Source organism: Stegastes partitus, unplaced genomic scaffold (assembly GCF_000690725.1).
Source record: "Stegastes partitus isolate 25-593 unplaced genomic scaffold, Stegastes_partitus-1.0.2 Scaffold1125, whole genome shotgun sequence".
Taxonomy (NCBI): domain Eukaryota; kingdom Metazoa; phylum Chordata; class Actinopteri; family Pomacentridae; genus Stegastes; species Stegastes partitus.
This window is the reverse complement of record NW_007578856.1, coordinates 75,796-97,083: the sequence shown is the minus strand read 5'-3', so window position 1 is coordinate 97,083 and position 21,288 is coordinate 75,796. Positions and strand designations below refer to the sequence as shown.

General features: G+C 40.6%; 1 protein-coding gene across 1 annotated transcript in view; it reads right to left on the bottom strand.

The window, feature by feature from the left end:
- The window catches only part of mgat4a (alpha-1,3-mannosyl-glycoprotein 4-beta-N-acetylglucosaminyltransferase A), a 34,079-nt gene extending 15,100 nt beyond the window's left edge, over positions 1–18,979 (bottom strand). The window contains exons 1-3 of the mRNA XM_008296393.1: positions 18,028–18,979; positions 3,782–3,949; positions 2,258–2,398 (exon numbers count right to left, since the gene is read on the bottom strand). Of these exons, the coding sequence (XP_008294615.1) occupies positions 2,258–2,398; positions 3,782–3,949; positions 18,028–18,121 (403 nt within the window). The 5' untranslated portion in view covers positions 18,122–18,979. The remainder of the gene's footprint in view (positions 1–2,257; positions 2,399–3,781; positions 3,950–18,027) is intronic.
- Between the last annotated feature and the right edge of the window lie 2,309 nt (positions 18,980–21,288).

Genomic DNA, 21,288 nt, shown 5'->3' with positions numbered 1-21,288 from the left:
TTCAGCAGTGTTTTGTTTTTTTTCTTTTTTAAAAAAATCAGATTTGATGCAGTTTTTATGTCCCAGTGACCAATGAAATTACAGTTTTGGCTCTCTCCCTCATTCCTGTAGATAGAGATCTGGTCTTGCTGGTCTGAAATAACTGTCTGGTGGTGATACCAAGATGTTTGCCAAGTGGCAAGACTTGTACGGACTTTGTGGCCCTTTACACAGAAAGAACAAAAGCAGCGTTACACAGTCTTGGAGAGATTGTGAGATCAAAACACTTGCCCACCAATGCAGAGAATTGAGTTCACTCCCCAGCAGCAGGGCTGCCAGCTGGGGTCTACATGATAACGGACACAACCACCATCATAATTGGCAGCACTTCTAAGTGGGACGCCAGTGAGGGATCATACTCCTGTTATGGCACTGGCAACTCCTAGTGTTAGTCTGTACAAAGAGCAATGAGACCTGTGGGGTCAGCTAAGTTCAGCTCCCCTAGTGAGGTTTTGTTAAGTGGGGAGAAAAGAAATGTCTGAGACCACGTGTATCTGATCAGACACATGACTGTTTATACTCTGCTCAGACCAACAGAAGAGTTAGCAGAGACAAAGACGGCTGCAAAGGCATTCCAAAGTCAGGAGCAAAAGAGGACAAAAACAGATCTTTGAATGTAGCTTGTCACATGTTAAATAGCTGGTCGGTATAAACAAATTCTAGTGTATAACCGATGTTGCTTGGCAACAAACAAAGTAGTGACTATGTAAAGAGGCACAAGTGACAAGCAAACGACTCTTGTTGATTTCTGTCTAAAAGGGGATTCAGTCAGGTCCCATCCCAACCATACAGGTCTCAGAGGTCGCCTCTGCTCTTTCTTCCCATAATCCTTGCTCAGTTTCAAGTGGGATGATGTCCTAATTTACACAGCTATAAATACCACAATGTCAGATATGCTTAGACTAGCAGTGAAACAAGACTAAAAGTGGAAAAAAAAGAAAAATGCAGAGGTAGACTAAGCACAATAGAATAACAGGAAAAAAATGACTGTGAAGTCACTGTTGTCACTTCGAGGCAAAAGTTGTCAGCAGCCAATCAAGTAAGTCATGTGGCGTTCACAGTTAGCGGAGGGGCAAAAAGTCTGTGTGCAGTCATTTGTCTTTGTGACCCACCACCACACAGATCAACGATCTTTTCCCTGTAGCAGTACCTCCAGCCTGGCTGTGAATTCCAATGAACTCAGCTGACTTTAGGGTGGAAAGCTGTTGACAACAAAGCAGTAGGCAGCAACAAACTCATTATCAGTGGGTAGGCATTCCCTCTCATTTCTCAAAGAAAGCCAACGAGTCTTGAAACCTTGTCTACAGATAACAAATACCTGCCCATCTGTCATAATGCCACATAGACTTGTCCCTTCCTTTCCTCTAATTTGTCTAGGGCCTCTGTTCTTCCCCTCAGTCATTGTCATTAGGAATGTGGAAACACCACTTGAGCTGTTCAGCCCCTAAACTTCCCTCCCCCGGGCCCCAAATTCACTCCACCTATCACATTCGCAAAGCCAGATAAGTAATCCTCTTAAAGAGAACCTGATATAGCAGAGGTCACATGTTGTATGCTGCTGGTTGAGGAGTAAAAAGAAGAAAAAACTTAACTTAATAAAAAAGGCTGAAAATCAGAGTGAAAAGAAAATTATGCAAGAGGAGTAGAATAAGTGACAAGAATGGGAGGCTAATGACAGGACAGCCTTGACAAGACATGCTGCACTTCTGTGAGCTTGGGTTGCTGTTGATTTATTGTGGCCTAAATATAAATAATTTCAGTTGATGTTCCTGGTGTAAACCTTCTTTGAAAAGCACTAAAAAAAAAAAAAGTACAGTGGGCATCACAGGCTTGTTGAATATTTAAACACACAAAGTGCAAAAAGTCAGAAATTAGAGATTTGATAACAAGGAGGGAAATCCCTTTTCAATCAAGAGGTCAGATAGATACTATATGAAGTAAATAAGGGATGATAAACAGACAAAAATTATCTTCAACCCAGCAAATGTTCTTCAGAAAATATCCTTTCGCAAAGCTCAGTCCAGAGGGGATACTTGTTGTGAACCAGTCACAAACTGAAAACTTGTAGAGACTTGATGTTCTCCCTGGCGTAATGAGAACCTCTCGAGGTTTTACTATGTTTGTTTAGCATAAGCATGCATATTATGAAGAGAAAAAAAAGCCTCATAAATCAGGAGCTCTATTGTTATACTGAATCCGCAGTGTTCGTGCTTCTCACCTCCTGTGCGGCCGAGACCAACCTGCACTGCAGGGTGCAGGCTGCCCTCATTGTTGAGGAGGTGAGGCAGGTGGTGGTAGATATTTGGCACCTGGAGAGGCTTCCTGTTTGCGAGCTCCTTCAGTAGTTTCTGTGTCTCATCTGAAAGCAGACACAAAGAAACCAGTTAGGTGGAGAACCCTTCTCAGTTTCATCAAATGGTGACAGAAGTGAAAAATTATAGGGACGTGGCCTAATTGTTCCGGTGCGCACCACATGACCAGAATGTCCTTGATTCAATTACTGGCTGGGAGACCTTTGTCTCATGTCATACCCTCGCTCTGCCCTCATTTCCTATCTCGCTTGACTGTCAAATAAAGATGAAATGCCATAAAGAGTGAAAAAATTATGAGACTTTTAAGCAGCAGCTGTCAACACTGAAGTGATGCGTTAACTACAGAGCTACTGAATTAAATGTTTGACTATACACTGATTTAATAACAACGTAAAATCAGAACTTTTTTGAGAACACTTGATGGCTGCGAGACTCCCTTTCATTGCAATATGGAAGACTACTGCAACAGATAAGACAAAATCTTTTAATCAAATTGAGTACACAATAAAATAAACATTTAAAAATGCCTGAAAATGCATATTAAACACCAAAATGAAAAGTAAAGTAAAACTCTGACCGTTTTTTGCAGTGCACTACAAGCATAACTCTACCATTATGACAATAATACATAATATGCAAAGGACATGTAATTTTAAGATTGATAGACAATCCGCAACATGAAATGTATTACGATTAGAAAACTATTTTGGTAATTATTTTATTGTTTTGGTAGTGTTTTAACACCAACAAAATAGTTTCTAGTTTTAGCTTCTAAAGCGCAAAAAATACATGGCTCTTCTTTGTTAGAAACAGAGGAATAAACTAAATATTATTAGGCTATGGAATGCTGATTGAATAAAAAAAACAATCTAATTACATCTACTTGAGCATGTCTTTTCCATAGATTTCTAGCGTTTTATATATCGTATATTCAAGTAAATAATTAGCAGATTATTCAAAGATCCTAACTTGCAGCCCTAATAAGCTTAAAAACAAGACTACAACCTACAGTTGTACATTTGGATTTGAATTATGTGCTGTGTTATGAAGTGAAATGTTCTTGTGATTAGAGTCAGCTCGGTTCTATTGTGCACACAGTGGTTTTGAGGGTGAATCCATCCTGCCAATCTGAAACTTATCAAGAAAGACACATTTAATTTTAACTGAAAATAAGCTAGCTTTTCAGAGAGGTACTTCCCCTCTGAATGAGGAAAAGACAAGATCTTATCTGTTTTGCAGTGTCTCAAAACCAAACAGCAAGCAAAACAAAAAACCTTTTGTCACATCTAGGAGCACAGCACATTTGTGATTTTATCCAGATCAGCAGAGGATACAAAGAAAGCATTGTCAAATTCACAGGTAATGTTATCACATCAGTTGCACAAAAATGACTCAGCCTGCCGTTATATGTCTTTGCATGTGTCCGTTACCTGAGAAGTTTGTGAGGGCATCTTTGCTGCTGTTAGTTTCAGCAATGGCACGTCTGAACTGCTCAAGAATGCTGTTGAGCTCGGACGAGCGCTGCAGCGTCCTGTGCTCTGCCACACGAAGTCGTTCTTTCAAAGCATGGAACTCCCGCTGATACGCTATCAGCTTCTCTAGAAGTAAAAAGAAAAGTGAAATAGGATGCATTAGCAGGTGACAAAAATCTCTCGGTAAATTCCCATGAATTAAATAAGCCACAGTCTGATACTTTTAGCTATAAAGAGAACAGGGTTCCTTGTCATAATGTCAAACTTGGGCAATCCCTAGACAGATCCAACACTAATAAATGTCTGATAATGGGAGTGCAAAAATGTGTGTCTATCAAGTGTCGGTGGTACTTTATAAATTAGGCCGTAACGTAATTTGTCATTTAGACAATCAGTTGCAGGATATATTTCATTTCTATGCCACTTTTGTAGGCCAAGTCGCATCGTTTCAAATGACATTACTCAAAAGCAGTGAAAACTTGTCATTACAGCAAAAAAAAAAATCCCAATGTAGCATTAACATCATACAGTAAGATGACAACAAAACTATAACTAGAAATCACTTGGAACGCTCATATTCACCAGGGCTGCACAAAGTACTGAATGTTTTAATACTATTTTGCATCCAGACTTGGATCTGCATCAAAAGCACTGCTAAAATCCCATACAGCTGTTTTTATTCAGCACAGTGGCTCATAAAAAGAAGACATGTTTAAGATTATGCAATGTCTTGTACTTTACAATAGTAAAAAATCTTGTAAAGACTCTTGGAACACCAAAAATGAACTTGACACTTGCAACAACGACTCAATATACCAAACAAGGCCTATTGTACAGGATACATATGTTGTGTTGTTTTTTTTACCTTTGTAGGTCAGTGTAGAAGAGCTGAATGAACGTGATCGCACTCACATGCATATGGTTACAGAGACTAACACCTGCGGGCTAACCAGCAAAGAGAGTTCTAATCTGACAATTTGTGCACTGGTTTCCTGAAGCCGTTTGGAGCTCGATGCATTAGATCTCTAGAGCGCTTCAAGACAAGCTGCTAGAGGGAACAGAGCGAGCGCTACTTCTTTTAATTTCCCAAGCAAGATTTCTCAGATTGTAGAAGGCTTTAAAGCACTTGTCACAAATCTCCTTTTCAAATCTCTGAAATACTGCAGCGTTATATAATTACTTCGTTGACAGCAATACAGCACTCGTGGTCAGCAGTTTGTTGGCAATACGAACTTGATGTTGTACAAGAAATGACTTTTAAGGTAATTTACTGGAAAGAACTAAAGAAAACTGTCTGTTAATCTCTAATCAGGGAAAGAAGTGGAGCGGTTTGTGTAGGAGTGTGAAGAAAAAGAGAATAGCTGTGGCCTGTTGGTAGGCTGAGAACACAGATGTATAAAATATTGTGGATACAGCGCCGAGTCTGTGTTGTGTTAAGGTGTTTCCACAGCTTTATATTCTGGTTAGATTGGTCTCTAGCTCGTTTTCCCTTCTGGTGCAATATGTTTGGGCAGGGGTGAACGTAGTAATCGCACTTGTGCACAGATGGGACAACGACACAGAGATTCTTTAGAGGAAGTGTCCTCAATCCGGTTTCCAACCAACAACCTCTGGAGCCGTTTCTTTGTGGTGGGAACCACAAGCCAACTTAACTGTCAAGTGCAAGTTTGAATTTCCCGGCTCTTGTAGCTAGTTGTCCTTCATGGTCTGAGATGTGGCAAAGCATGCAAACCGGAGCAGCTTGCTTAGTTGCAGTAGCAACCGCAGTAGGTATGCTGAGAACCGAGATATCACATGTGATGATTTTCTCACAGACACATATTGTAGTCCAGAATGCAGGGCCTTCTTAATGTATTTACTTTTTTGCTCCTGCCCCAGACACATATAATAAGCAGAGTTAATGCTCCTATGTGGTTTGTAGTGGTGCATTTTGGTTCGTTAAAATTGGGAAAAACATCCCAATTTTACAAACTCATTAAGTAATTCAGACAAGAATAGACAAACTTTAGGTGTAAAATTGCCTTTAGTTTAGCTTGTTTTTCCGGTTACACAAATCCACCATAACACTAAAACCACTGAAAGATGAAGTGATTATCATTTATCTATTAATCTGTTACGAAGCAGTGTTCTACTGAAAAACATTTGAGCCCAGCATGTTACACAAACCATCCACTGACACGTTTGTTGCAGACCCAGAAAAATGCGCCCCACCACAATGCAAAAACTGCTCAGGAACGGCATGAAGAACACAACAAAGAGCCCCAAAGATTTGTCCTGGTCTCTAACCTCCCTCGACTCCCAAGATACCAATCTCATATAGCACCCTCAGGACGAGTCCAAACAAGCCCAATTCAAGGAGGCTTCACCATGCAACCCAAAGGACCCGAAGGATCCACTGCTAACACCCCTAACACTCCCAGAGGCCCCAAGTCCGTGCCCTGACAGGGCTGTTCTGGTGGCACAAGACAGAGCTACAAAAACATTAGAAAGGTGGTTTAATGTTGTGACTGATTGGTGAAAATGCTCTGTTAAAAATGTATTCAAATAATCAGTATTAGGATGGAGTGTACACTGCAAGCTTCAGTCTCAGTATTAGCAGCAAAGACTTGACTTTGTTCCAAAATTTATGAGCTTACAGGGAGACTAGAAAAAAAAACATCTCAAGCATGTATGTGTGTTCGGTGGGGTGTGGGTTTGGCCGGTCTCTGATCTTCCTCTTCTGGTAGATTTATTGTGCCCTTTCACGGAGCCCTTCACTACTACAAAACCCAGACTCCCTTTATCTTTCCCTCTCCATCACTCGCTCTGACTGAGCTATTGTCCGTCCACTCTGCCCCGGCTGCTTTTTTTTTGCACAGGATCTATGTTGTTCCTCCTGAATGTTGATCTCTAAGACACACAGACAGGTGCTGTCATTTGGCCCAAACCTCATGAAAAGGGCAGCTTCAAAACTGAAACAAGACTTTCATCTTCACATCAGCCCTTTGATTGTAGGACTCCAGGACTGCTGAGATGAAACCCCACCTGTAATCCCACAGTGCAAAGAAAAGGACACACATTGAGCACCGCAGGAACAGAAACTAGACGCAGATACGGTTTCTATTTCATCATGCGTTTCCCATGCAGTAGGTGGCTAAACTGTAGGTGTTTTCGTGTGTGGCAAGTAATGTCACAATCACTTTCATGGAAGTGCAGTACCAGGAACATGTGTCAATGCTCAAGTATGCTGGGCAGGATTTACACAAGTCTCCTGGCATTTCAGGAAAGAGTCACTCCCATTACTGTTAAAGAATTGGCCTTGACTTACTATAAACATGCCACTCAAGCTAAGAAACAAAACAGGTAAATCAGGTGGTATCACTGTCAAATTCAAGGGGAAATTAAAATTAGTATTTGCCCAGCTGGTGCGCTGCCAAAACGCTCCAAGTGAAGCTGAATATTCAACATGGAAGTGCAAGTTTGTCAATATACACAGAAGTCTGACAGTAACCAGTTTACAGGGTATCCCAAACGGCCAACATGTCACACCGAAACGAGCATCGCATACTGAACGGTGCAGAACGAATGCTCGTCGTCTGCTGTTACCACCTTAGTGAGCGGTGAACCTACTTGACAGCCTCTAGATGACTAAATGAAACTGAAAAATGCATTAAACAATTACACCTACCTGAGGTCTGGAGTACATCTATAAATCTCATTATTGTTCTCTGCTCTCTAGAACCATGAGTAGCGGGGGAAGGGCTAAGTGGTTACGCTCTGCCTCTGAGCCTGACGATGTCTCCTCTCCTTTCTGTTTGCATCGAACCTCTTTTCTTAACATTGGCTCGCTCCTTCCTCCTCATTTCACACCGTTTTTCATATTTCAGTATTTTTAGTGGCCCAGTCCTCTACACCGTTTCCACTTTTATCTTTGCATACACTTTGTTCTCCTGGTTTTCACAGCCATCCCCCTCCTGAGATATTTTGTCCTCGTGTGTCATCCTCGATTCTATTGTATAGTTTATTTTATTTATTAATGGGATATGTAGGAGGAATGAGGGGGTGGATACATGCCAAACCAATACACTCAACAATTAGGCTTTATAACAAACAGATTCAGGCCTCACATTCACTAAAAAAACAAAAAGGGCACACACACAAACATGTGAATATTGTGCTAATAAAATGTTACATTTAGCAAATTTGAAGTTGGTGTGTTAACTCTTATATTGCTAGAGATGCTTTAATTTGATCTGCCATCCTTCCATTCTGCAGATTAACTCACCAAACAGCTAAAGAAAAAACGTTTTGATTAGCATTAGTTTAACACAAAAAAAACATTGAAATCAGAAGTCATGACTCTATTCCAAAAACAATCCATTTGGACATATCTATCCATCCCACCCATTATCTATACACCGCTCAGTCCTCACTAGGGTCGTGGAGGGCTGGAGCCTATCCCAGCTGATTTAGGGTGAAGGCAGGGGACACCCTGGACAGGTCACCAGTCTATCACAGGGCTACACTTAAGAGACAGACAACCAAGCACACTCACATTCACACTTACGGACAATTTAGAATCACCAATTAACCTCAACATGTTTTTGGACCTTGTGGGAGGAAGCCGGAGAACCCGGAGAGAACCCACGCTGCACGGGGAGAACATGCAAACTCCACGCAGAAAGATCCTGGGTGTCCTCACTGGGACGCAATCCGGCGACCTTGCTGTGAGGCAACAGTGCTAACCATCACTCCACCTTGCAGCCCCATTTGGACATATTTGATTTAAAAAAAGAAGAATCTCCTTCGTGTTTAGCAGTTCGTCTTGTACTGCAACTTCATAGCTAATACATTTACAGCAGATATATCTAAGTGGCTCCAGCCTTAACACTGACGTAGATGAAAACTGGAAGCTTGTATGTTAAAACTGTAACTCTTTTAAGCTGATGTTTCAACTGACAACACAAGTGCCTGAAGACACTGCAAGAAACTGACATGTCTTAATATGTTTAATGTGTGTGTGGATTCTCAGTCATCCAGGTCAAGCTAATCCTAAGAGCTTTAGTAGACGACAACTGGACTTCTCTTTTTGCTTTTTTCACCTTTCACCCAAGAGGCGTCTTCAGTTTTGAGTGGCTAAATATGTTTTCCATCTCTTTTTTTGCTCATGTGCATTTTTTTCAAATTCCTGTAAACGTCAAACACTTCTGTAAAATTGCTTTTTCCAGGAAAGAGAAACATGGCTTTCAAGAACAAGTGTACAAGCATGTATGCATTGATGGATTTTGCAATTATGCATCCGGTCTTCCTCTTTGCACATATTTCATAGCTGGCTGCCATATAATATGTACAGCACTTTCAATTCAGACTGTTGTAAAACATGCTATATAATTAAACATGATTTGATTTGATGACCTGGTATAGGCTCTGTCATTAATGTATCCTAAATGAGCTGTTTTGCAAAACACGTCGTTCATAACGTCTCTCATTTGAACACTCAGAGCTCTCTTTTCTACACAATGTTTAGAGGCACTTAGTAATTCATAGTTACATGATAGTTGTTGTGCTTGTTATGACACTGTGCTCACCTTGACATCAGTTTCAGTAATTTAAGCATCCGAGGACTGACTTGCGAGAGAGAGAGAGAGAGAGAGAGAGAGATGCTGACAGCCTGAGCTTGGCTGCGCAGGCCTCTGAATCTAAAATCTGAATGAATTTCAAAGTTTAAGTGAGGGCGAGGATAATCTTAATGCCGAGAAATACTTTACAAAAAAAATCCAGCCTTGAACTCACCAGAGTGTTAAGAGTTTTATCAGTCAATCCATCAGCTCATCAAAAGCCCTCACACTGATCTTGTCCTTGACCTCCTCCTCCCTTGCTGATGCATGCTGCTGACTGCGAGTTCATGAGTGCTGATGAGGGACTTGTGCAGTTTATGTCTGCATGAGTGAGAGTTCCAGTACATAATATGCAGATGTCCCTGTTACAGCTGAATTTCGCTTTTGCAGCACATTTTCCCTCTGAAATACACAACCGCCCAATTTAACAATCAATCTATCCCAAATGACATCGAAAACAAGTAATTAGGAAATGGCGACGTGCGGTGTGTGCTGGCAAACAAGCCGTTCTTGTAAACTGGAAAATGAATCGGTTAAATACCTATTTTGTGAAAAAGTAGTGATTCATTGTGCTTGAAATACAAGCTCAGCGAAATTTTTACTAGAGGTGCAGATGACTCTACAACAGCTGTTAAGAGGAAATTGTGTTTAAGGGGTCATTTAACTCAATTACACACACATGCACGCACACGCACACACACAGACACACACACACAAAATATTCATGGATTTAGTTTCGTCTGCTGTATTTAGAGATATCTCTCTTTAGGATCTTAAGGTCTTCCCAAAACAGTAGACATAAATTTCACCTTTTTGTGAGGTTCTCAATGAAAAAAAAACACATTTGAAGAACTTTACAAAAATGTAACTTTTCAAAAACAATGTCCCTGTTAATGATGTGCAATCACTCACTGGGAACCACTTCCTACAAAAGGAGACTCATTATGACTCTTAATAACTGATCAGCGATAAAACATCCTGAGTAACCCGGATATTTGGTGGATAATAAGCAACATATTTTCCAAAAGAAGCAGTATCCAACTGTAGAAATGAGCCACAAAACCAGGAGCAGCATACTAGAGGCCAGTTTTCAATCTCTGCACTGCCACTAATTTACCTCAAAAGCACTTTAGCTTTTATTCATATTTTGCCATACAACCGGCAGCCCTACCAAACTGAACAGTCCTTAAAACTTGTCTGTGTTGCTGAAAAGCATGTCCACATTCATTATGCATGTATGAAGACCCTCAAGTGGTGCAGCTGCTGGCCATGTGATTCTACACTGCAGCTGCTTTGTGCAACACAAAGCATTTAACCAGGCTCTCAAACAGAGCAGAGAACATGGTGGTGTTTAGCAAGCAGATGTAAAAGTTGATAGATATTCCAGCATTAATGGAAAAATGCCTCATGGCCTGAAACAGACACAGTACGACTCAGAGTTTAGCTCTTTTCGACCACATTCGTATGAAGGATCATCTGTAGGGCATTTCCATACCCATCAGAGGAAGTACAGATAAGCTCATTTTAATCATTTTAAAATGATATTAGTTAAGACCAGGTTTTTTGCTGCACGGTTTCACTAGGTCCACATCCTGCAACACTTCTCTTAACACAGAAAAACAAGCACACCAACACACATAAATAATATTGCACACGCACAGAGTAGTAGTATTGATTTTTGGTGGTATTTTCCTGACAAGAAGTGCAAGTCGATCCATGAGTAGGCAAGTGATATTCCCTGAACGGTTCCATGTAGTTTGCAGACAGAGAAAATGCACACCTTTATCCCATTCTGTCCCTTTTTCTTTGAAGCACGCCACAGCCATTTCACTTTACTTTAAGGGAGAAAAAAAAAAGGGTGTGGGGTCAAGAAGTGAGGAAGTATCAGAAAAATCCTGACTAATATTTGCCCCCTTGGCAACTTTCCAAACCCAGATTCTTAATTTTGCTTCCTCACCATGGGCTCATTGTTTCTCCTGACCTCCACCCACTGTTCTTCCTCTGCTGTGCTGTAAGTCATGATAAGCTCCTGCAGCCGGCCGTGTCTCTTTGTGGCAGAGCGTGCTGCCTGACAGCACCGAGCTGAAAGCATGGCCCTGCTTGGCTTACTTCCACTCCTCTGGCTCCACTTGGCTGCTGTAAGGCTACAATCAGCCAGGGATAGCACTCTTTTTTGGAAACTTCACTTTCAGCGATGTCCCCAATCAATTGTTTAATGATATCCAGTGGGACCCAGAGCTTAGAGTCCATTAAACTATTTTTAGGGCTGATGGATTTGTTGATTCACTGATTAGTTGACAGACAGAGAATAATCTGCTATTTAATCAAGACGGACATTTTACAAGCAAAAATGAGAAACTGGTTGTTGCTTCTTAAATCTTTTAAATTTAACTTTAATGCCATTTCTGGTCTATAAGATAGTAACCTGAATATTTTTGTGCTCAGCATTCTAAAAGTTGAAAAATTATTCATTCATTATAAATAAATTATAATCGCCACTTTACACTAGAATGGTGTTGTATGCAGAACAATTAATAAATTAATCATTTAAAAAGTTATTACATTAATTAATACATAATGATTATAGAATAATAATATATTGATGTAGTTATGTGAAAAAAATTCAATGCATTGTGCTGCATATTATCTATAAGAAACCTGCCCTTACACCAAAAAGAGTGTACGTGAACCCCATAATTCCTGGTAGGTATATGTTAGGGCTAAGCAACTAATCTATAAAAAACAAAGTGCAATATCGAAATTGCAGAGACTGTAATTAGTTGTAAAAGGTAAAATTTGTCACAACAGACCAACAAATACCAGAAACCTATTCTCTAGACAAATGGGAACAAGCTTACTTCATATAGATAGCAGCAAAATTCACTCGACCCTATTTTTTGATGATAAAAGTGAATATTTATCATTGTCTGTCAAAACAATCACGTTCTGATTTTTTCAGCCCTCCTGTATGTGGCTTCTAACTTGTAAACTACTCTTTTAAAAAGGTCACCACCTTGAGTGCAGTGTCCTGATGTTAGCAGGTCTTCATAACCGCTGACACACCGACATGTACAGACACATCCCAGGATATACAGCAAGCTTAGGCCACAGATTATTCAATAGAGAACACTTAAGAGTCCAACAATGATCATCTCTTTTCTCCTCAGACACTGAGGACAAATTGTGTTGCAGTCTGGGAATTCAGTCCAGAGGCAAATGAGGAACATGTATGAATGAATGGCGAGCTTTGTGGGACAAAGGAAGTGAACAGAAGCACGAGGAGGGAAACAACAATGATTGTTAACTTATTAACAGCGGAAGATGTCTGTTTCAACAGAGTGGGTACTATCTGGGATAAAGGGAGGTGGATATGTGTATGTATGTATGTGTGTGTGTGTGTGTGTGTGTGTGTGTGTGTGTGTGACTGCAGGATACAAAACACATCAAAAAAAAAAAAAGAAGTATCACACGGTTTCAGTGCCTCGTCAGCATTCTCGTTCTTTCCCTCCGTCTTACAGCCCACCTCAGGCTCTTCTCCTTCTCTCTCTTGTAAGATTTGGTCTTTCTACTCTCTTCTTCCTTCCAGGCCACTTAGGATTTGCCTGGCAAACTGCCCTACCTCACACAAGCTGAATGTATGCACACACACACAGCCAGATACTACAACTGAAAAAAAAAAAAAAAAAAACACACAAAGTGCAAGCCACATCCTCTCCCGTTCTAACTAATGAACTCTAGCCTACCTTACAGTATGAGCCTGCTCATTTGCCTCCTTTACTGCAATAACATGAGCTATTTTTGGCCCTATTGTTTTTGGAGTGATGTGATGATGGAAGAAAGCCATGCCTTTAAACACAGAGGAAGGAAAAGGTATAGGCTCAAGTAAACCGAGGGGGGAAGCCACATTTGCAAGAAGGAAGAATGTTCTGTGCTTTTTAATTGTTAACTGAACAAATCTGCTGAAGCCGTGAGCACCTTAGAGTTGTCTCAGTCTTAGGCTGGAAATCACAGAGGAAGTCTTAATATGGTGCTGACAGAAATAACGGTATCAAACAATGAATATCATTCCTAAAACATCTCCACGTCATTTCTACAAATTAAACTAGACATGTACACTGGACTTTCATACTAGAGCACAATTTCTCCTTTACGAACAGAAAAAAACAATCACACTATGCTCATGCTGCTGCCACTATCTTTAAACTACTCAGTAACATTTTCCGCGGAGCAGCTCGATCCATTACTCTAGACATCAGTCACACTTCAAGACTGTTTTATGAAAAGAGTTGGATGGTTAACATGCATATCTGCAAAGCATCAACTTACCTCTGGTTTCATTCCATTGCAGTGAAAGCTGACAAGACACTTAACAACCTTCGTCAGGCCCAATGAAAACAACCGTAATTATCAGGCTTGAAATCAAAGTTTACACTGGCTGCAAAGGTTTCTCATACCAGCTCAAAACTGGCAAAGGTTGCTCCACCGAAGCACTGAAATGAAAACAAACAGAAGCTAGAGACGCTAGTTCCTCAGCAGTATCTAAAAGATCTACATGCTGATATTTTAATATTTGTGACAGTTTAAATTAGTGTCTGTCTATCTGACAACTGCTTTGTGTGGTTGACTTTCATTGTTGGTGGTAATCTGTAGATTGCTCTACAGAGACTTCCTTTACAAGAGATTTCGATCACAATGAGACTTCCTGAACAAAAAGCCTAACTGACTAACAAAAACCCAAGAATTTTTTTTTTATTTATTTATCTATTTATTTTAAAAAGGGTTTAATGGAAAATTGAAAGCAACACGTGTTGGCACAATGTGACTATGGTGCTATTTTCCAACACATAAGGTTGACAACAAACAAGGCAGCTAATGTGCGTGCACTCCATCATCAGGACAGAGTGCATAGATAGTAGATTACGTAATCTTTGCCAACTTTGATTTGATTGTTGCTGTGAAATGTAATAGACACTTTCTCTTCTTGGCTGCGACTGCCTCATCAGTTTTAAGTAAGCGACGCAAGTACATTTTCCTTCTACTTGCTACGCTGGTATTAATGTGATAAGCAAAAAACAAGAGAGGTCTTCAAGCTGCAACACTCTGCTGAACCTAATTGGCAACAATCTCACTGTTAGGAAATGCATTTCGATATCCAATGCATTCAAAACACATGGAGACTTGTTGCCAGTGTATAAATAACATATCTCACTGAAGAAAGTGTCCCACTATATTACTACATCCACCTTTTTCTTCCATCTCAAGCTCTACCATTATTATTCATATTTATCAGGCGTTAACATGTTATGGTCTACTTGAGATGTAGCCACAGAGATACCAGAGAGCAGTCTCTCACTAGGGGATGGAGGAGACTCTGACAGAGAAGTACACATTCTAGAGAGTCATTCAACATGGAGTGTTTGGACAGCTGACTGGCACAGCCTTCATTCACAGCAGTCAAGTGACCAGGAACAGAACGAGCCGTCAGAACCAAAGGGTTCGGCAAAAAAGAGAGAGAGAAAAAAAAAAATGAAGATCAGAACTTCACCCAAGATTACCTCTCCAGCCCAGTAGCCCCCCAAAACAAAACAACTACATATGTCCTTAGGCTGCAGTAATTGAATTATACAACACAGTCCTGAGCCTTAATACAAATATGTTTCCCGTGTACAAATAGCAAAACGGGCTTTGAAAATTTGCATTTTCAAAATGACTCAATGCCGGAGGCCAAGTACACTCTAAACACCCACGCTGGGCAGAGTCAACAGAAGGAGCCATCTATAACTGCAGGGAGAAATGATACGGGACATAAAAGAGACTCATAGGTTTTAAAAAAAGAAAGACAAACCTGTATTATAAAATCGCATGTTAAGACAAAAAAAAAAACAACACAGACACAGAGAGGCAGGTAGCCAGTGCAATGCTATGTAAAGTACATAAATAAAGCTTGTGATGTTGTTGATGCAGGTACGGCGAACAACTAAAGGCCACACACTAATCAGAGTTTGATGTGCGCTGGGATTAATATGCTGAGACACAAACTGGGGAGACAACTGATAAATAATATATAGTCAGCTTCAGGAATCTTGGAGTGGCAGAATCATTTTCGGCAAGAATGTCTGTATATCTTTTTTATTTATGACATTTCATGAGCATGTCTTTATATTTGTCCCTCTACCCAGCTAGGATACCGTCACATTTGAGCTCTGTCACAAAAAGAGAGAAAACAACCCAAAGATATGTACAGAGAACATACATTTCCATCCAAGAATCACAGCTATTTGAATGCACAGAATTTATGGAACAACTTTACCTACAGGGCCAAAAATAGCTCTTCATTACTGCTAATATCCCCGTTTAACCCGAGAACATGAATATTTGTCCGAACTGAGATGAACTTGTGATCAAACAAACACGATTTTCTTTAAATACTGTGTTTCTCAATGCACAGCAGCTTGTAGACAAGTATATCAAACCTAAACACAATAAATGCAAAGGTAGTAATTAGGAAAGAAATGCTGGACATAAGCAAAACAACATCAAATTAACAATCATGTTGGGGAAATTTGCCAATAAGACATAGAGAAACTTGAAAGATAAACAGAAACTGCATATACACGAATCGAATACAAAAAATTGCAGTCTGTTGTAGAGTTGAGGCTGCTATAGTTATTCCTCTGCTCACTGTCTGAATGTTCATCAGTTTTTAGCCTCCTAAAATGCATTGTGGATACCCCGGAGTAAAAACATCCCAGGTGCATTTCCATGCCCATACAACAGATTTTAAGTATTTTAAAAAATATTACACCCAAGTTAACCAGTCTGTAGTCTTCTTTATCTTTCTTTGCTGGCACATGACTGTATGTTTTGGCATGTTCCCGCCACTGGATTAGTACGACACCATTGGTACGACTGTATCTCGTCAACTGTCTGTCAGTGGCCTGGCATGTGAGCATGCACATCCTTGTGCACGTGACAAACAAAATGGGAACCACTCACAAAAACAAAAGCCAGTTTCAATAGCCCGAGTAGAGGTCAAACACTCCACAGGGAACCTTTAAGCTGCAGTGTGCTGCCATCATACAGTCCAGTGCATTCATCTTTAAATAGCAGCATTAGTGCCACTTTGCTCGTAGGCCTTTCTGACTGAAGACATTTTCACATGACTATTAGAAAACCACAGGTAAAAATAATAATGATGACTTCAGTTTCTGTCTCAGTTCCAGGTTGTTTGTGACAATGGCTTTCTGTCACATCTTTAAAGCTAACTTAAATACAAAAAATAAATGGTCAATGTTATTAGTGACACCGGTGCTCACTGCAGTCAAAATAACTGCTGTAAAAATGGACTATTGAGCATCCTTGGGAATTCCTGTTGCTTAAGAGTTTTGGACAGAGACATCCTCTGAATCCAATGTAAAAATCAAGAGTTAAAAGCCCACATTCACTTTCATATTTTTGCCTAAATGGTCAGGGGAAACGAAAGTATTTCACTGCAAATTTCATCGGTTCAAAAATTGTACATTTAACCATATGATAAACTTCACAAACAACTAAGACGTAAAGATAAAAACATACTTGTTTCCACCTTATAAAAGACCAGCAACCATTGTGATCATCATTGTACTTTGTGACATTTATGTGAGATTCAACTCAAGGGTCTGCTATCAATAACCTTGTGTTTAATCTGACATAAATGTTAGATTAAACACTGGACAGCTGCCACTGTGATCATCACTATACCTTGTGACATTTATGTCAGATTAAACAGAAGGGTCTGCTATCAGCAATCTTGATTGGATTACTGCATTGTATCAACAGGTGCCGCAAAAATGAGGGCACAATCTCTATGGGCCTTTCCTTATCACACACACTCTCATCTCACCAGTCGACCAGCCTGCAGCCTGCTCTTGTGTTGTCACTCACTGGACTCCATTTAAAGGAAAATATTTCATCAAGCTGATAAGCTCCACAGTATTCCCAACATGAAGCCTTGGCTTGGAATTTATCTAAAGGCTGCAATTATTTACACTCTGCTGATAACAGGTCACAAAGACCCATAAACCTGCCCACGCGGACTGGGTTAGCCCTGGCGTTGTAGGCACTCAGCCCTAGGCACAACTAAAACACAAACACACTTGTGTAATAAGCCTGAGCCCAGATGTTTGACAGGACATGTAAAAAGAAAAAACTGCAGTTAATGCTCAGATGAAAGACCGTAATGTTTATGCAGGGAGCAAAACCCAACTGAGGAGTGTAATTATGCAGAAGTGTTGCAACTCTTCCACCTGGTGCTGCAAACTGATAGGGATGAGAGGAGATGAGGACTGGTTACAGGTTTGCTATGCTCTTACGTTACAGTGGGAATAGTGAGCTCAAAGCACATGACACAACTGGTAACGTTTCCTGTTCATGGCAATCCACTGAATACAAAGTGAATGGGTCCGAGGTGAACAGCAACACCTGCTCTCTGACTGGTCACACGTCAGCTCCATGTCTGCCAGTTAGTTCACCAGGCCCTGACTGGAAAACCAACCCCCCCTCCCCTCCAAAAAAACAAAAAAACAACACCTTATATTTGTGTAGTAACCGAGATGACAGGGACCTTACCTTTGCCATTCTGCCATGCTGTGTACCAGGAGAGGCTGAGGAAAGACGTGAAGAAAATAATCGCAGTGGCCACAGTTCCATTTCTGAGCCTCATCTCATTTCAGCGATGCCTCTCCTCGGCTGAGTGTCGGGGACCCCGGAGCTGCCGTTGCCTCCCTCCCTCCGTCTCTCTCTGGCTTCAGGATGGTGAGACGGGCGTAGGCGCAGGCATATGGGCGCGTCAAACGGTAAAACGCTCCAGTTTAGCCGGACTGGTGCGCTGAGAGAGAGAAGGAGGAGGAGGGGGGAGAGGGAAGAGACAGCACGGAGTCTCGGTGCGTCTTTTTCTCGTCGGAGGTGCCTCCCGCTGCTGTTACCGTCCTACCGCGATCAAGTCACAAGTCGTTTTCGTGACAAGCACAGCTTACATGGTCGGCTAACGCGGAGCAAGCTAGCTGCCGATACAACCCATTGTAACGTTGTACAGCCAGTCGTTAGCTACAAGTTACGAGTAGAAGGCATTTCAAGTGGCTGATCCTCCGGGATAGGCTGCTGGCTCTCTGACGGTGTCCGAAAAGGCTACGCCTCAAATCACGTTCATTCCACTTCCAACTGGCAACAGATGAATAGAGAAACCACCGGTGGGGTGTCGCTAACTCGTCGAGCCTTCTCAAGTTTTTTTTTCGTACCTGCCGTGCTAGCCGGTCGACCTGCTGACTGCGACACAAACCGTGTTAGCTAGTTAGCCGTCGAGCTAACATTAAGTTGAAACTCTTGCCGGGGCTCGTCAACCCCACGGACTGCCGAGAGGAGAGCAGCGACTCTTTCTGCCGTCTGTTGGCCGAGTAGTTTCACACGCCGGGCCGTTCACCTCCGTTAACACAAGCCCGAAAACGAATTAGAGCCCATGACTGTTTTCAAACATTATGCATTAGCTAGCCGTCACCCTTAAACTAACTAGCAGCGTCCACCTGTCAAGTCAGCCAGGGTGTACTAACGGTCCTCCGCCAGGGACTTTCAAAATACAGCAAATGTGCCCGTGGGGGAGGTATAGACTGGATGTTCACTACTCAGAGCTGGAATCTGGATTCAGTTATTGTAGCAAGTTGAAATGATCGATCACCTTTGGCTAATCAATGAGACTTATATATTGTATTGTAAGTATCAAATTATGGATAGGAGAGTTGGGTTTTTTGTTTCTTTGCATAAACATTAAATTACTCAACCAAATGTAATGTGCTCCTCATGCTGTTGCATAAATGTCGGATTTTCAGCCATAACTGAATCAATATTGAGTCGACGCTCATCTAAAATAAAAAATTTAAAAAAGTCAGTCTAACCTACACTTTCGCTATTTAAACATTGAAACAGCAAAACTATACTTATTTCCCCATTATCTAAAATTCAATCGAAATCAATTGAAATGTTCTTTAACTTTTTTGTGGTTTGGCAAATTTTCCTCAAAATAATTGTAAAAAATACTTTAACATTTATTGTAAGTCTCACGGTTGTTTATTTTTATTTTTATTACTTTTTTCTGAACATATATCTAACCATCCTCATAAAATTTTCATTAAGAAATAAACCAGAAGTGGTCCAACCTTGTAATAAACACATACTACTCATTAAACCATGTATTATTGGCAAACATTATTAGCTTGTTCAAAGTCACCTTTGCACTCAGCACCATGGATGAGCTTTTCTAAATTAAAACTGCAGTGTAGTGATAACAGCTTTAAAAACATGGAGTCAGACTTCTTGGGTTACATATCCAGTAAACTGAACCCTTTTCTGAATCATTCTTCTTCAGAATTATGCTTCTAGTTCCAACATGTATGACTGGATTTATCTGGAATTACAGCTTGCCATTGTGTAGTGAAGAGTTGTTTGACAATGTTTGAGCAAAGTTGTAGATGAGCTGAGGCAACGGTGAAAAGTGAAGAGTGAAAAAACTCATTTTGACGCATAGAGATCTTTTTTAGGGGTTTAATCAGCGACCGGGGAGCAACATATTGACATATTGCATCACAATTAGCTCCAAACTGGTTGTGATCTCATTAATAATGCTTGTAAGCCACTCCCTGGAAATGGCATTGAAGAAACTTTCTACTCTGCTGAAGGTGTAAACAGCTCACAAGTGTCAACGTCTCCACAGACAGGTTTCACCACTGTAAAGCTTTGAACTTTGAACTGTAGAAACAACAGAAAAACACATTTATTTCACCAGGTTGGGTGTGGTTAGATTAGTTTCGCTCTCATTAATGCCATCCCCCTTACTCTGGAATGTGACAGAGGCACTTGTTCATTGTGTTGCTGAAGGCTGACTATTAACCTAATGTGACAGCAACAAGACTGGCATTAAATCCATGTTAACAAGTGAAGAACCTTGGAGTCAGCTTTGACTCAAGGCTCAGTTTTTAGCCTCGCATTTGAAACATAACCAAGAATGCATTTTATCATTTGAAGAACACGGCTAGAATGCAATGCAGAGCTCCTGCTGCACCCTTTTGCTATCTACAGGACTGACTGTTGTAATACTTTGCTATCTCAACTTCTCAAGAGCATATCTCAGTTTCAGCTGCTTCAAAACTCAGCTGCACGTGTGCTGCATCAAACCAGAAGCGAGAGCACACGTTACACTAATTTCAAAGTCTCTGCGCTGAATAGCCCTCTGGTTATTAACAGATCATTTCATTAGTTATAAAGCTCCTAATGGTCTTGATCCTACTTATGTATTGGATTTTCTTTTATCCTATGAAAACTTAGTGTCCTTTTAATAAAACCCAAAGTCAGAACAACAGTTAGGCATCTCCACATGATTGGAACAGCCTTCTAAGCTTTTAGATTACTTTATTTATACAATTTATTATTCTTATTGTTATTATCAGTATTATTACAGAATTATTTTATCTATTTATTGCTTTTAATCGCTTCACTTTAGTGTCTTCTGTTGCGATACAGACTGAAATTATTCAAGGTTCATTTTCACCAAAAGCTCAACTCTTAGAACTTTTAAATTCCCCATCTTGCCAGATCCACTGGTCCAAATTAAATGAAAAAGTTAAAGCTGGAAATCTTGTGAAGCACAGAATTGGTAGTGGCATCTTTCAAGGTGAAATTACCAGAAGCTAACAGAATATCTTCTGCTTCTGAGCCGCTCTTTATTCTACATGTAGAAAGCCCACCATCTAGTGGGTATGACCTCAACGACAGCTTTAATATAGATGTTATTTGTACAATCTGTTCTGTCAGAGCGGTCCAAACAGCAAGAGCTTCCTTGTG